The sequence below is a fragment of the Zingiber officinale genome, chromosome 11B (assembly GCF_018446385.1).
Source record: "Zingiber officinale cultivar Zhangliang chromosome 11B, Zo_v1.1, whole genome shotgun sequence".
Lineage (NCBI taxonomy): Eukaryota > Viridiplantae > Streptophyta > Magnoliopsida > Zingiberales > Zingiberaceae > Zingiber > Zingiber officinale.
The window spans coordinates 80,439,132-80,456,894 of NC_056007.1; the positions used below are offsets into that span (position 1 = coordinate 80,439,132).

Consider the following 17,763-nt stretch of genomic DNA (forward strand, 5'->3'; position numbering starts at 1 on the left):
AGGTGAATTTTAAATGGGATGAATATTTTGAAAGTTAACTTTTGAATGTGTTAAATCATTCTTTAAAACTAACTTTAATATTAGTCGGATGAACCAGACAACTAGATTTTTTTTTTTTAAAAAAAAAAACCAAGTGACTAACAACGACCATTTGCTAGCGGACCACCTTCCAAGCAACTCTAGGACAAAAGAGAGCAGGGTATGCCCAAGAGAGTAAACACTATTATCACAGCATGCCTTCTGACCCACCCAAAAAAGAACTCATCAACCTCAATGATTATTACATTCCAAACTCTAATTTTGTCCCCCCTTAATGATTGACTGTGGTACATGATCCAGCAACGCCCAAGAATTAAAAACAACGACCGGTGCGATTGCATTCATTGCGTTCCAACAGCTCTTCCGCCTAAAAACTAAGTTGCTGAGCTCATCAGAATTTGCTTCTGCACTTTGTAGCCCCATCAGCTCGAACACTCAGAACCCTGCATTGGCACGAATCAGAATTAAACAGACTAGCAACCATTCGCATGTAGTCGTCGACGCCCGACGGTGGCCCAGTTCGTCTTCCAGTGAGTGATCAATCTTTCATGGCATCAACTGCAACTTTTATCATTGATTCTGCTATGATGATTTCAGATTCCCAGAGCTAAGCATGTAGAACAAAAAACAAACTGATGCACAACAGAAAGGTTTTGCTGCCTTTTCAACAGGGGCCAGTCCTTTACTCAGTGCATCTACTGACCAGATCGCTGTGCTTGTTCCGAATTGATAGGATGATGCAAAAAAAAAAAAAACATATGCGAAGTGGAAGATCTCTCTTTCAGGCTCACCAAAAGCAGGATGAAAGGACAATCCATCACTTAACCTCATATTCTCTGCAAACTCTCTTCCAAATGCTAACTTACATGCGCCTTTTACTCCCTTGGAAAAGTGGCTTTGCTGCTGCTCCCCTCCCCTCCGCCACGCCACACTAACTCCTCCAACAGCATTTAGGTCCTTTCCTTCTTGGATTTTGCATCCCGCCGATGGATTCTCTGCTCCCCCCTCTGTACCATTCATGATCAATCAGAGGGCACAAGATCAGATGGAATAAGTGCAAAAGGACAACATACTTCTGCTATATAAACTCCACTTAGTTTTACAATCCCATAAACCTGTCTTGGACATTGAGTGTTGAGCTCATGAGGAGGGAAAACAACCACCAGACTGTGTCACAATCGTCCATCGCTCTGTTGCAGGAGAGGTTCAGACAGCTGCAGACAGTTAAAGAGATGCGAGAAGAAAGAGAACAGGAGAGAGCATGGTCTCAGGGCGGGAGGTCGAACGCAGATGCTCAGTGTGTCCAGCCCATTTGGTTTAACCATCCTGAATTGCCTCCTCCATCGAGGCCTCGCCGTGGATCCGGACCTCCTTGTTGGCCTGGTAATCGTGGTGATCACACGGCGGACTTGCAGCAGGCCCTGAAGAGCTCACTGCCAATGAACTTGAACTTGTGGCCCAATCAGAGCACTTCACAGCACTCAGCTACTTGCACCGAACAAGACGTTGACACCACTCTGCACCTGTAGTCACCAACAATCTCAGCTTCCAACTTCCAGTTTTCCTTGTGGTTCTACTTCTCATCAATATTGCTTCGTCCAGTTTAGTCATGCAAGAAGAGTAAAGAATGAGTCCGATGTAAACGCTAGTCAATTATTATTACCAGGAAACTGTGTACCCTACTATCATGATCAAGGCAGCTTCACTATTTCATCTCTTTATTAGCGAAATGAAGAAAAAAACTTCTTGATCACAATAATTCACGTAAGATTCAAAGTCACACGGAAGTAACATCATACAAGTGTTGAATGAAGTAGTGTTTAAATAAGAGTTGTTTGTTCTTATTGAAAACAAAAAACTACAATTCGAAAAGAAAAGAAAAAGTTTGATAGCACATTACATTCATATGATTATGGAGTACTGTGAGTTGGTTGTTGTACATGTTTGTAAAAAATTGGCATTGATGCATGAGTGTATATATATTACATTCACATGATTTTGTAGAATAAAAGAGAATACTTCATTAGGGTTGGCCCGTCAAATATTGTGAACGGTCAATGATCCTGTCTAAAAGTAATGAAGGTGGTTGACTGGGAAAGCTGGCTCTGATGTTGACCAAATGAAGACTCCTTGCTCTTTTTAGCTACCTTCGAAGCGTCCCTACTGTTGGTGCAGCGGGGACCGACAAGAGGGGGGTAAATTGCCTGTAATCAAAATTATACCCTCCTCAAACTTTCAACTCAAATAAAACAATAGTTATGAAATTAAACAGAATTAAAATGAATGAACAGAGAAAACCAGACTCAGTGTTTTTACTTGGTTACAACCAAGATAATTGCTAATCCAAGGCAGTTTGAAAGCGCACTAGAAACGTCTCCTTCTCTGAAGGCGGAGAAGTCTTTTACACTTTGAGAGCACAGAACTATTGCTTGGAAAATAAAACACAGAGAGTTGATTCCTTTTATCATTGTACTTGAACAGCTATTCGAGACCCGTTTATATAGGGGTTCCAAGACTTATCAGATAACCTGATTTTCGGGATTAGGTTTTGACTCGAGAGGGATCGGTCGACCGATCCCCAAGTTCGGTCGACCGAACCTGCTGTACCTGCCCAGCCTTCCATCCAGGTGCAGTCTCTCTGGATCGAGCTTGGGTTCGATCGACCGATCCTTGTGTTCGGTCGACCGATCAGCCAACGGTCTCTCTGAGCTGGCGGGATCAGTACGCTCGACTAAGTCTTCTGGTTTATCTCCGGTTCGGTCGACCGATCAGAGGGTTCGGTCGACCGATCAGCCATTGGTTGCTGGCGTGGCTGCTGATGTGTCTCCAACAGCTGGCTGCTGATGAAAGGAGGTTAGGTCGACCGATCAGAGGGTTTGGTCGACCGAACACTTGTCAAGTCAACTTCCTGGTTGACTTGCTCTGGTTCGGCTTGCTTGGGTGATTTCGGCCATCCGGAATAGGGCTCACCCGAACCCAGTTCTCGGCCTTCTTCTCGAGCAGTCTTCCGTCCCGTCTTTACGTCCCTCGAACGCCGCACACATTCTTCACGCCCACCGGTGTACTCTTCCGCAGCTCTCTCGTCCTTCGGACACACCGAGCCCGTCGGCTCCCTTCCCGTGCCGTCCTTCTCGCTAGCTGCGTCTTCCGCTCGACTTCCTGCGCTCCTAAGTTCTTGCACACTTAGACACAAGGATCAGACAAACAGGACCTAACCTAAACTTGGTTGATCACATCAAAACAACCACGGGGTCCAACAATCTCCCCCTTTTTGATGTGCATCAACCCAAGTTTAAGTTAGGGTAAAAACAAACAAATAGTAATTTTAAGAAAATTATTAAACTAACATTTTAAGTACAATAATAAAATTTGCAACATAAGTTAGAAGGGAAAGAAATATTAAAAATTTAATTTTTCCTAACTCCCCCTAAACTTATTACTAAACTCTCCCCCTTTGATCACAGCAAAAAGTGGGGTAAAAATAATTTTTTAAGTCATTTTGAATAAAATGCTAAGTTCATTTTTAAAAGTAATTTCAAAATGTTTTCTAAGTTGAAAGCACTACTAAGTAAGGGGAAAAAATTTTAAAAAAATTGTAAGAATTTTTTTTTTAAGTTCAGAAATATTTTTCAAAATTCATGTGCAGTATTAAAAAAAATATTTAAGTAACTTTTTAAAGCATTGTTTTATTCTAATTTTAATGCTTTTACCAGAAAGTTAATTAAACATTTTATTTCGATATTTCGGCTTCCAGGTCGTGGCGAGGCACTAGGCCTTCTTGGTTATTGGAGCAATAGCCACTTCCTTAGACAAAGCTTCATAAAGAAATTCATTGTTTAATTTACTCGCTGTTAAGCTCTAACTTATATAGTTCTAATTTAGTAAAGATTTTGGAATCCAGTATAGATTCCTTCCTACTGGGTTACTCAAAAATTTAGGGGGAACATAATTTCTGGGAACTTTCCTAAGTTGTCCCTAATGTTTTCTAATATTCTAGTTTAATTTTTCATAAATTCTTAATTTTGATTTTGGAAATTTATTTAAGCATGCATCATAATTTTTCAGTTTCTCAATTTCAACTTTTAATTTTTCATTTTCTAATTTTAAATTATCATACATTTCTAGTGGACATGCTTTTGCTAAGTTCAATTTCAATTCAGTATTTTCTTTTTCTAATTTAGCTAAGTCTTTAGAAAGAGCTATAATAAATTAAAATGACTGTTTAGGTTTTAGTGCACGTACCTCACTTACCTTACTTGGTGAGGCCCCCCCTTCATCGTAGCTTTCCTCTTCTGATGATCCTCCCCCTTCATCTATGCTCATCTCTGAGTCCGAGTCATCTTTAAAGAGATGGTTGGCCACCAGTGCTAGTCCTGAGAAGGCTTCGGCTTCTGACTCGGAGGATGAAGAATCGTCTCATGTTGCCTTCAGGCTCTTGCGTGTAGAGGACGTCGATTTTTGAGACTTCTCCTTGTTCTTTTTCTTCAGTTTGAGGGAGTTATCCTTGATGTGCCCTTCCTCATTGCAATTATAGCATCAGACTGCCCTTCTGTTGTATTGATGCTTCCTCGACTGCGATTTAAATTTATTAGTTTTAAGAAATTTACTGAAACGTCTTACCAATAGTGCTGCTTCGGTTTCGTCGATCGATGCTTCGGAGTCAAGATCGTCCTTTTCAACTTGTAGGGCAATGTTGAGGTTTGACTTCTTTACTGGTTTCTCTGCAAGTCGAGATTCGTGAAGTTCGAAAGTAGAAAATAAGTTTTCTAAACTACTTACCTCAAAGTCCTAAGAGATGCAGTATGCATCTACTAAGGACGCCCATTCAGGGGTTCTAGGGAAGGCATTGAGAGCGTATCGAATGGAATCTCGGGTTGTTACCGATTCGCCGAGATTCGTCAGTTGAATAATCAGGTCCTTGATTCTCGCTTGGAGTTGCGCTACCTTCTCGCCAGTGTTCATCCAGAGATTTGTCAGTTGAGTTCGAAGGATGTTGCGCCTCGCTAGCTTTGCTTCCGATGTACCTTCGTGGAGCTCTAGGAATTTCTCCCAGAAATCTTTTGCGGAGTCATAGCTTCCGATCCAGCTTACCTCCTGGGGCGGCAGAACGTTGAGCAGGTGGAATTCCGCCTTTCTGTTAGCCACAAAATCGGCATGCTCCCTCTTCGTCCAGTTGTACTCTTCTTTGTCTTTTGGCTCTTCATATCAATATTTCATTATTAATAATATATCAAATTTAGTTTTAAAAAATACCTCCATTTTTCGCTTCCATGTGGTGAAATCTCCGTCGAACTTTAGGGGATGAATGTTCACGCCGGTCATTGTTCAGATCTTTGTGCTTCAGACCGCGGTTAGTCCTTCTGAGGCTATTAGGGTCTGATACCACTTGTTGGTGCAGTGGGGACTGGCAAGAGGGGGGTGAATTGCCTGCAATCAAAATTATACTCTCCTCAAACTTTCAACTCAAATAAAACAATAGTTATGAAATTAAACAGAATTAAAAAGAATGAACAGAGAAAACCAGACTCAATGTTTTTACTTGGCTACAACCAAGATGGTTGTTAATCCAAGGCAGTTTGAAAGCGCACTAGAAGCGTCTCCTTCTCTGAAGGCGGAGAAGCCTTTTACACTTTGAGAGCACATAACTATTGCTTGGAAAATAAAACACAGAGAGTTGATTCCTTTTTTCGTTGTACTTGAACAGCTATTCGAGACCCCTTTATATAGGGGTTCCAAGACTTATCAGATAACCTAAATTTCGGGATCAGGTTTTGACTCGAGAGAGATCGGTCGACCAATCCCAGGTTCGGTCGACCGAACCTGCTGTACCTGCCCAGCCTTCCGTCCAGGTGCAGTCTCTCTGGATCGAGCTTGGGTTCGGTCGACCGATCCTTGTGTTCGGTCGATCGATCAGCCAACGGTCTCTCTGAGCTAGCCCGATCAATACGCTCGACTAAGTCTTCTGGTTTATCTCCAGTTCGGTCGACCGATCAAAGGGTTCGGTCGACCGATCAGCCATTGGTTGCTGACGTGGCTGCTGATGTGTCTCTAACGGCTGGCTGCTGATGAAAGGGGGTTCGGTCGACCGAACACTTGTCAAGTCAACTTCCCAGTTGACTTGCTCTGGTTCAGCTTGCTTGGGTGATTTCGGTCATCCAGAATAGGGCTCACCCGAACCCAGTTCCCAACCTTCTCCTCGAGCAGTCTTCCGTCCCGGCTTTACGTCCCTCGAACGTCGTGCACATTCTTCACGCCCACCGGTGTACTCTTCCGCAGCTCTCTCGTCCTTCGGACGCACCGAGCCCGTCGGCTCCCTTCCCGTGCCGTCCTTCTCGCTAGCTGCGTCTTCCGCTCGACTTCCTGCGCTCCTAAGTTCCTGCACACTTAGACACAGGGATCAGACAAATAGGACCTAACCTAAACTTGGTTGATCACATCAAAACAACCACGAGGTCCAACACCTACATCTCAAAAAAGAGCGTTAATTGTCATGCCAGAGAAGGGGTCCTCGGCTTTGACCCTCTGGCGCTCAAGTCAATGATCAAGTCGTAACCTCTCCAATGAACAGTAGCAAGGGCATGTAAAATTATGTAGCGTCGTGTATGTCCGCCCGTAGAAGGAGACCCCTTTTTATAATGTTATTGTTTATACACGAATCTCGAAGCATTTCTAGAAAATGATCGATCATAGAGTTGCTCTGACACCTTTCCGAAAATGGACTCTCAATCTTTGCGTTTGTCAAAGAGAAAACTTTGAATATACAGCTTGCTTGTAAAATATTCTCTGTCCTTCATGGCACAAAATGTCAAAAGAGAACATAAGGTCGTTGGGTTAAAGGGCCCACAACATATTTAGATGATAACCAAACCGAGCCCTTTGGGTGTTCCAACCGACTATCACTCGAAGATGCTACCCGCTCAGATGAGAGAACTGTAGGTAGAGAGTCAACCTTCGCTCGTCCTCCTTATCGAGTCAAAAAGTTCGGACAAACTGAGTGTCAACTATTCCGATCGAACGTGTGGTCCGATCAGCTAGATCACTTTGACGGGCAAAGAGTTGGCCTTTGCTAGGCCTCTTCATTGGGTCACAAAGAGTAGACAAACAAGTATCTAGCTAGTCCAATCGACGCATGGTCCGATCGGCTAGATCACTCTGCCGGGCTGATTCACTGTACTATTTCTAAACCCAGGATGAGGCTAGCTCTGCGGATTACTAACTAGGCTCAGAGCTTAACACATGTCACGTAGATAAGCATCCGATTGCCCCTCTGTCCAGTCGTCTTGACGACCCTGTCGACTATCTCTCAGTCGAAGTCATTATCTATGCTAGCTTCAAAGGTTGACCCTTCCTTAACTTTGACCACTATGTCATCTGATCCTCGTGACTTTGACCCAACTCCGAGACCCCACCTCAATTACCACATCAATCAAGCTACTAGTCAATGAACTAGCTAGCGTGGGCGTGCTCTAGTAATTGTCGATGAAGGAAATGAAGAGATCTGAGATGCACTCAAAGAGAGAGTTAGACTAGTCTGAGATGCACTCTAAGAGAGGGTTAGACTGGTCGGGCAATGAATCCTAGGGTCATTCTGACACTCAAGTTAGGATTTTCTTGAGGTGGTATGCTGAAGAATAAAGATAAAGAAGAAGGGTAGAACCTGGTGAAGTTGAAGAGAATTCAGAACCCCCTCGTTACTTTTGTGAGTCTCTATATAGTTATCCAAAGAGCGTCTTCACATCGATCAAAATATCATCATTATGGGGACCGGTGAGGAGACTGGAACCAATAGTTGTTGGTCGTCTCCTCACTCATCCAGTGTCATGTGTTAATACGGGACATCTAGGGGATCAGATCTAACAATCTCGTAGCCACCCCCATTCTTATATGCCACTTGTCCTTGCGTATTCACAATCATTGTCAGTGATCCTATGTAGGGCATAGGCCTGACTTGAAGGTGGAAAAAGGTGATATCGATGTGGAGGCTATGAGAATAGACTAAGTCAAGATCTAAAACCGAGACTGAGAGGATGTCAGGGTTCAATGCTGAGAGAAGGTATCGATGATTAGGGCCGAGATAGAAATGATGTTAGCAATCGGGAGCTGAGACTGAGAGATGGTGTTCGGACTTGGGGCCGAGATAGAGATGATGTCGACAATCGGGAGCTGAGACTGATAGATAGTGAATTTGGGGCTAAGTCAGAGATGATATCGACTATTGAGACCTAAGACTGAGAAATGGTGTTGTGACTTGGGGCCAAGACAAAGATGATGTCGGCGATCAGGAGCTGAGACTGAGAGATGGTGCTTGAACCTAGGGCTGAGACAAAGATGATGTTGGCGATTGGAAGCTGAGACTTAGAGATGATGCAGGGATCCGAGATTGAGAAAAAAGGGGTGTTAGGATTAGGAGCTAAGACCGATAGATGGCGTAGAGATCCAAAACTGAGCAAGAAGGGATCTCGGGATTTGTGTCGAGACAGGGGCCATGGTAACTAACTTTTCCTTGGTTGGCCCCGTATCTTTGGAAGGAGCATATTGGGCTCACTAGACTCAACTTAAGTTCCTTCTATGATGAGTTTTGACCCTCCATAAGTAGCCTCTACCATGTCTTTACTTTGACTGACAGTTCATCATGACTGTCTACCCTACGGGCACATAAGACTGCAAAGTCCTACTGCATCACAAGCCTCCCTTTAGTCTAGTCGAAGGAGGTGTAGTCCAACTGTGGATTGTGATGAGCTTTCAGTTGGGAAGAGAACATCTCACATTCAATGGACATGATACGTAAGATCACGTATCATGCTGATGATTGGCACCCTAAACTGCGACATGAATTAGTGGTATGTGATATCCACCTCGAGTCGTGAGAGAGGCTTACCATATTAAATGCAAATGTGTGCGATGATGTTACTACTGACATAATTTTGGATCCAACAGTGGGGGCACAGTGGCTCCTCTTCCTATATTTGCATTTGACGGTAGCATTTCAACGGTCTTAGAGATTGATGTGTTGCCTCATAACCTAGCACTATTGCACTTTAATGGTGATGATTGGGTTGTGATCACAATCATCCCATTGAATGATCTGATGGTGGGGAAGAGATCTCATCATCTAACAATTTGGGGAATTGACGTGACATTCCTACTATACTGCCGCCAAGGTATATTAGGTTAATCAAAATTGGAGTCATGTTCATCTGCCTCCCTTGCTTTTAAGCCTTTGTCTTCATCTTCTCCCCTGCGTCTAGCAACACAATAAGTTTGTCACTCGTTTCTTCTTTTGCTTTTCAACCTTCTCCCCACTTCTTTATTTTTGGGCCCATGGCTACCAATGACTCTTTCGATAAGTAGTACAAGTTTTAGCGGACCACCTATACCCAAGGTGCAACCACACAACTCTGGAAAACCTTTGGCATCCTTCCTGACCATGAAATTAGGATTTCGATATTGGAGCATCGACCACATGAGCCGCCTACATGATACATTACATGCTTCTTTGGTCAATTAGCCGGTGGCCTTAGGTTTTCCCTTCATCCATTTTTCAAGAACTAGCTCATTATTTCTAACTTTTTGTGTCCACTCTAGTCTACAACTCTTACTAGTTGATCTGCAACATAGTTTATCATCTTTCAACTATATTAAATTTCACTAGACCCCACCATCTTTTATTATCTTTTTTACCTCAGGCAGATAGAGCTTGGGTCTTTTACTTCGTGGCTAGGTTAGGATGTTGCTTCCAGGGCCAATATCTCGCTTCACATAAGGGGTGGAAGAGCCTCTTTATCATCATTAGGCTGCCTCAACCATATACTTGGCCGACACCCTAGTTAGACGATCTACTGGTTCACCTATTGTTGGACGACTACAAGTTGGAGCATGTGTATCTGGACACGATTGATATCCTATCTAGACTGAAGTTCAACATCAGTCTATTAGTGGAAAATGAAGCCCTACTTTACCGGGCTAGGTTAAGCCCGAAGGCCGTGAAGGTAGATGACCACTTGAGTAAAACACTTCTTTGGTTAACTTTCCTTTTAAACTAACTAACTTTATCCCTACAAGTTAAATCATGTTGAACACATCACTAAGCAAGATCATAAAGTGGGATATGACTTCAATCGAGGATGTGGCTGGAGAATCCTCTGAACTATCCATTCCTTGTCCTTCTAGAGTGGCTAAGACTTCTGCTATTGCAATAGATCCTTCTGAAGCTGCACCTGAGGCTGAGGCTTCTGCCTCTATTTTTCTTTGTGGAGTTCTCTGAAATGGTCCCTTTTGAGGCCGAGGCTCTAACCGAGACATCATTAGAAATCCACCCTCCGAAGGCAGACTGACCCTTCAACATTCAATAGGCCACCTCCCTCTGACTCCATTACAAGGACTTGGGGGTCAACACCTTTGGGCAAAACTACAAAGAGGTTAACAATTGAGGCAAAGGCTCCGAAGAGACATAAATCAACCCATCCTTCAGAGAGGAGGATCTAGGCACCACCATTGAGGAGTTGTCCCCAGAGACCATAGCTAAGGAAAAAATTGGCATGTCCAAGGCTTCAACAACCTTGGCTATTAGTGATCTATCTGCTGCCCTCCCTTGAGCAAGCATCATCAACTTATATGGGTGAGAACTTTGTCTGGTCCATTCAGAAAGTATACTGTGATTTTTAATTTGAAGCTTTTAGAACATCTGTAAACTACATTTTTTATTGTACAATCAAAGGTGAAGGTGAAAGGATTGTATCATTGCCTCGGTAATCTAACAAAAAAATATCACAACATGAGAAAAAAAAAAGTAACTAAATTGAAGGGTCAACAAGCTCAGTTTGGACAAGGAGCTAGAGAGGACTTGATGGTTGTGAAGAGTATGACTTAGGATGTGGCAGAGAGTTGTTGTAAGAAAGTCAAAACCTATTTTGATAAGACTTAGAGATTGGGAGAGGAACTGACTCAAGCAAAAGTTGTTGTGCAATCCTTGAAGGAATTAGCTAAGAGGGCGCAAACTTTAGAGGCGCAAGCTTGCGAGGAGTTACTCCAAGCCCAGTGCGAATTAGCCTTGCAGGAAACGAAGCTGATCACCGTGGAGGGCCAACATTTGCAGCTTTGATCTGAGCACCTAGCCTCAAACTTAACAAAAGAAGGGCTAGAGCTACAATTGGCTGAAGAGGAGAAAAGAGCAAAATTGGCCCTGAAATCAGAGACGTACCTTTGTTCGATGGGGCTTAAAGTGAATAATAAAAATGAACCCTTTTATTGTGGTAAATAACTGTAAAATTTAGTTTACAAATAAAAAATACACTAAATACATAAATAAACCAGAAACAATATATTATATCAATAAAAAGTTAACAAATATTTAAAATAATTATATAAACACTTATTGTCTAGCTATTTTAGAGGGAAAAAATATTTATCAAATCTACATAATCCAATTATTGAACTATTTCTTTTTCAATCGACAACATTGTTAGCTCATTTTGTCTATCTTATGATATTGTTGATTAAAAATAATCTTGAATAACTTCAACTTCGAAAAACTTCTTGTAAGTACCTCAGGTTGATTTTAATGTGATCAGTCAAGTTAAGTTAGACTTTGTGTTATTTAATGTCTTATGTCTAAGTGTGCAAAGGACTTAGGAGTACAAAAAGTCAAGTGAAAGCCGCAGCGAGTGAGAAAGATGACACATGAAGAGAGCCGACCGGCTCGGTGCATCCAAGGGACGAGAAGCTACGGAAGATACATCGGCAGACAAGAAGGACGCGTGCGGTTCTTCCGAGAGATTAGAAGCCGAGAGGAAGATTGCTCAAGAAGAAGGTCGGACTTTGATTCGGATGAGCTTAACTCTGAACGGCTAGAAGAACACCACAATCGAACAAGTCAACCTGAGTTGACTCTGTCCAAGTGCCTAGACCAGGTCTAGGTGCTCGGGATGCCCCGACCACGTTAGCGACCTTGTAACAACCCAAATTTCTTTATTACGAGTTCTAATAGTGGTTAAAAATATTTAGAAATGCTTTAGAAATATTCTAGAAATTTTTAGAAATTTTTAGAATATTTTTATGTAATTTTTGGAGTTCGTTTGGTATTTTTATCAAAAGAAACAAGTTGCAAAAAATAAAGAAATTAAGCCGAGGTTCGAACTGGAGACCTCCGGTTAAGCAAAGCCTTAAGTTGTCTCGGCTGACCAGGAGCCCAAGCAGGCGTTGCTGATTAGAGAAGGAACAGAATTAATTTAAGTAGTAGTAGTTATTGATAGAAAATAATTAAGCATAAAAGAGGTGCGGCCGAGATTCGAACCCGCGACCTCCGACCCAACCCGAGCCTTAAGCAAATCCGGCTAACCAAGTGCCCAAGCGGGCGGTTCTATTTAAAAAAGGTAGCGAAATTTATTTAAAAAGTTAACAGAATATGGGAGTTATAAAGAGAGGAAATTAGGGCTTGATTTCTTCCGTGACCGAAAACCCTTTCTCTCCTCTTCTCTCTCGCTCGCGACGGCGAAGCTCGGGCGGAACCGAAGGAAGCTAGGTCTTGCCTCCGGCGGCTGATCAAGAGTCCAATCCGAGAGCTCTTCACCTTATCACGATCCTCTCAGCAAGGAGAAGTTGTGGGCACGAAGAAGGGGCCGGAAGTTGCAAGCCTCCGCAAACCCTAGAGGGTTCTTGTTCGGTTGTGAGTTCAAGAAGCAAGGTAAGCGCTTCCTCACCTACAGTAGATTAGCTCCTGATTCTTGTAAAGTTCCAGGTTCGATTTGAGGTTTCCGTGAGGTCTTTGAGTCGATTCCGAGGTTTTCATGAGGATTTTTGTTTCAGCTTAGCACTTTTGGTTAGAATTGGATAAGTTGAGTACTGATTTTTATGTTGTGCTGTTTGTTTCCGAGATAGCTTATAGTTTGGGACAGACTCACGTTGGTTGAACTCCTCTGATGATCTGACCTCTCTTTTGCTCATGAGTGATCCCAGGAATAGCTGGGTGATTTGAGGTGGAATCGAAGGTGTCCTTGGTTTTAATTTAGTTGTGATCCTGTGGGCAAATCGAAAAGGTTATAACATGAATTCAAAGTGGTTCTGGTCCTAAGCGTTGGCTTTGGATTTTGATTACTCCCTTTTGGACAGACAGCAAGTTATTGTTTTGTTTTGTTTACCAGTAGCAAACTTGTTTAATAGTTGCAATGGACTCCTTGCTGGGACACTGAACAGGGGGGATTAGTAAGGATTTCGGCTTGTTCTTTTGATACTTGCTGTTATGAAATTTAATGCAGATTTGGTTAGGTTAGGGAAAATGAATGAATTGTTTAGAATGGCATGTGGTTAAGCAACTCGATTATTTTCTTCATGTTGTTTCCTTAATAAGTAGGAATAGCTAAAAGAGTTAGTCTTTTGAATTGGTTATCTTTGATCTCCGTTGGGTAGTTTAGTATTTCAGTTTTCAGTTTTCTTTGCTAATCCATGAGCAGGAACAGGCTTTCCATATTAGCATTTGTGGCTTAGACTCTCCTTGCTATTTTCGGACAGCCTTACCTAAATTCCAGCATGATTAATCTGGTTCTGTGAAGTTTGATTTGCTTTAGGAATTTTAATGCAGAAATTTGTTAGCTTAGAATCAAGGTTCTAAAATTCGCTAGGCGCTAGTCGGGCGGCGGACCAGCGCCTAGCGCCTAGGCCGCCTAGGCGGGGACTAGGCGGCGCTAGGCGGATTCCTCGGTATTCCTTGTTTCATGTGGACTGTGGATAATGTCATATACAAATCTAAATGTTGTCTTAAACAATTTCATAGCAATGGAGATCTAACTATGTATGCTGAAATAAATACATACTTTCCAATACCAAAAAATGAAAAACTATAAAAGAAAATTAATAGTTTTGTGCAAAGGAAATATACTAGACTTAGTAAATATGAGTTTAAAAAAATAGTTAAACAATAGAACATGCAGTAAGTTATCATAATCATATAGCAAACAGTAGAACATTGGAAAATAGTAGCAATAGTTCAATTCAAGATTACAATGCATTGTGAATTAGTAACTAGTAACCACTAAGCAAAATATAATTGTTAAATAACGTAAATCATGTCTTAACAAAATGAGTTCAAAATTACACAACTAATAATATCTCATAAACTCGTATTTATTCTGCTTCCTCTTCTCCATAATTTTCAATAACTTGTTCTTCATCGGACACAAACTCAATATCATTATTGTGATCCTCGTCTTCTTCTTCAGATTCAAAATCATCTTCATGAAGTTCTCTCACTCTAGAGCTTCTTCGGGGTTGTAGATTTTCATCCGCTCCACTTGCTTCATCAACCATTTGCCAAGTGAGCCCAGCACCTAGTTCAACTTCATCATCTTCCCCACCGTTCACAATCCAACCTTGTGCATTTGAAGCATCTTTTGCAAGAAGGACATCAACATTTCTTTCTTTTTCTCTTTTTTGTTTGTTCAACAATCTAGCATTAAATTGGATAAATACTAGACTGTTCAACCTGTTGGCATCCAACCTATTTCTTTTCTTTGTATGAATTTAAAAAAAATAGAGAAAGTAAATACTATAGTTAGTACCTGAATATAGAGTATAGACGTTAAAAATTATAACTAATTTAATTAAAGAGTAGACTGAAAGTTTAAAACTTACTCCTTCAAATGTACTCCAATTTCTTTCACACCCAGATGAACTTGTAGTTAATGAAAGTATCCTCAATGCCACCCTTAGCAAGTTAGGTGTGTGAGCACCGTATGTACTCCACCATGCACATGGATCAAATGTATCATCATTTTTTTCACATGCTTTTGCTGCCAATGTTTTTCCAAATAACCCAGTCTTATTTCTATATTTTGGAAATTCCTTGTTAATAATTGTATCTTGTAGATCTAACTCATTGGCATGCAAAGTTTCCATGCATTCAAAAATCCCCATCGCGACCTCCTCATAAAGAGCAATAGAACTATCTTTGTAGTAAAAATAAGGATTCAACAAAAATGCAGTGGTATGCAATGATGTATCAAGTCTATCCTTCATTTTTGACTCAATAATGACTATGATAGGTTGATAATTTGATTCCACGTTATTCAGAGCCACCTTGATATCTTCTTTAGCTTGAAGAAGCTCCCCATATAGAAACCCCATCGATGGCTTTCTATCTCCATCTACCAATCGAAGAACTCTTACCAAAGGAGCAAATATTTTCAAACAAAGTGTCACACCATTCCAAAAACTCATGCTCATCACTGTAGAGTAAGCCAATTTTCCTTTGTTTATTTTTGACCATTTACATTTCTCCCACATATCACTTGTAAACATAGCTCTTAAACTAGCTTTTTTTTTTCAATCAAACTTTGCAATGTGAGGAAATTTGATGCAAACCTGGTAACTCCTGGTCGGACTATGTCTCTCTTCTTCGTGAAACTTCTCATCAATGATAAAGTCTTATGGTGAGCATAGATGAAAATGGTAAAAGCCTTGGATTGCTCAATCACCTTTTTATATCGTGGAAGTTTGCCAATACTTTCAAGCATGAGATTAATAGTGTGAGTTGCACATGAACTCCAAAAGATCCCGGGTCATTTTTCTCTCATCAATTTAGCTGCAACCATATTGTTGGTGGCATTGTCTGTTACAATCTGAACAATATTCTGAGCTCCTACTTGTTCAACACACTTGTCAACATACTCAAAAATAAGTTCAGCTGTATGCGCCTCCTCTGAAGACTCCTTAGACTCTAAAAATGTAGTACCCTCCTTGCAATTAACACATAAATTTAAGATGCTTCTTCTTTTTCTATCACTCCATGCATCTGTCATAATTGAGCACCCATTCTTTGCCCATTCTTCTTGATGTTTCTTCAGCAATTGTTTTGTTCTTCCAACTTCGACTTTCAATAGTGGCTCCCTAAGTTGATATTGAGTTGGAGGCTTAAATCCTGGTCCAAATTGACCCACTGCCTCCATTAGTTGCTTGAAGCTATCATTATCAACAGCATTGAATGAGATTCCATTTTCATAAACCCATCTCCCAACATATTGTTGAACTTGTTGAGTTCTCTCTTTGAAAAGAGCCTCATTTATATTTTTTTGCCGAAGTACTTTACTTCCACTGGAGCCTGCATTTTCTGGAGCAATTGCCGATGCATATCTATCCATGGGGCCAAGTGGAAGAGGTTTTTTAACTCCATCCATCCCTTCAATTTCAAGACCTTCTTCTTCATCTACGGAAATAGCCACCTCTGCTCTACAACTTTGTTCTTCCATTATTTTGTTCTTCTTTCTGTTCCTCCCTTCTAAAATAGCCTGTTTGCACTTATTTTTGTCTTCTTGAGATGCTTTTCGACAACCAGATACATTTCCAGGTATATTTCCAATGTGCTCCTTTATCCTATACACTCCCCCTGACATTGCTTTTCCACATAACTTACATTTAATTTTTTCGAGGTTCTTAGGATCAATCAATATCCCAAACTCCCATCCGATGTCATTTGACTTTCTTCTAAGAATCCCGGATTCGGGTTGAGTGACAGATGCTGTCGAAGATGGATTACTTGCCATTGATAACAGATATAATCTGAAAAAATTATATATATTAATAACTAACAAGACATAACATGATAATAAAATTTAAATATTTAATTATACTATACAGATACATGCATACAATACAAAATATTTTAATAACATTAAGTCATTAACCAGTCTGAGAATATTTTTTTATATATCTTAATCTAATTAATAAAATTTATTAGATATGTGTTTAAATAAATTAAATTTTAAATATATTTTTTTATATTTTTAAATCTATTTTATACTGTTATATATAATTATAAATTAATAATATTTATTATTTATTGGAATTTTTAAAATTTTAATTTAATTTTCATATTTTTAAAACTGATTTATATAAATTAATAATATTTATTAGAATTTTAATATAATTTTAATATTTATAAATTCGATTAATATAAATTAATAATATATAAAATTTATAAATATGATTTATATAAATTAATAATATGTATTATATTTTTTAAAAATTTAAATATTTTTTATTTTTTAAATCTGAATATCTGATAAATGATAATATTTATTATAATTTTTAAATCTGTTAATATATAAATTAATATTTAATATTATTTATTAAAAAAGTTAAATATATTATTTATATATTAAAATCTTATTAGTGATTATATAAATAATAAATTATAAAATTAATAATGCAATTTTATATATTTAAATTTGTTTTATATAAATTAATAAAATTTATTTAAAAAATAAATTTTAAATATATTTAAATTTTAAAGGAATTGTTTGAATTTATTAAATTAAAAACAAAAACAAAAAACGCCGTCTCGCGACGCGACACTGTCGCGAGACTCGCGACTCGCACGACAGCGTGGACGCCACCGGCGCCTCGCAGGAGGCCTCCGGCACCGCCGGAAGCTCCGCCGGACGTGTCCGGCGCGTCCGGCGAAGTCCGCCGTTGCTTCCAGCGGCGCCGGAAGCGTCGCGGAAAGCTTCCAGCGCCGCTGGAAGCATCACGCGATGCTGTCGGACGCGTCCTACGACGCGTCCGGCGGCTGCGGACGCGTCCGGCGTCGCCGGAGACGTGCCACGACGATGACTCAACACTGTTCTTTTGTTGATGTATCAAGTATAAACGTAAAAACTTACCGGAGCGACGAAGACTTCGACGCAACGATGCAGCTACGCAGCAACGATGAGAAGACGAAGCGGCGCTGAGAGA

The 17,763-nt window shown here is 40.5% G+C and overlaps 1 protein-coding gene across 1 annotated transcript; it reads right to left on the reverse strand.

Moving 5' to 3' along the window:
- Positions 1–202: 202 nt before the first annotated feature.
- LOC122033492 lies at positions 203–1,610 on the reverse strand. Its single transcript, XM_042592530.1, has 2 exons — positions 1,155–1,610; positions 203–1,046 (listed from the first exon to the last, which is right to left on the reverse strand). The coding sequence occupies exons 1-2, from the start codon at positions 1,165–1,167 to the stop codon at positions 622–624; spliced, it is 438 nt and encodes a 145-aa protein (XP_042448464.1). The 5' UTR covers positions 1,168–1,610; the 3' UTR covers positions 203–621.
- Positions 1,611–17,763: the final 16,153 nt, after the last annotated feature.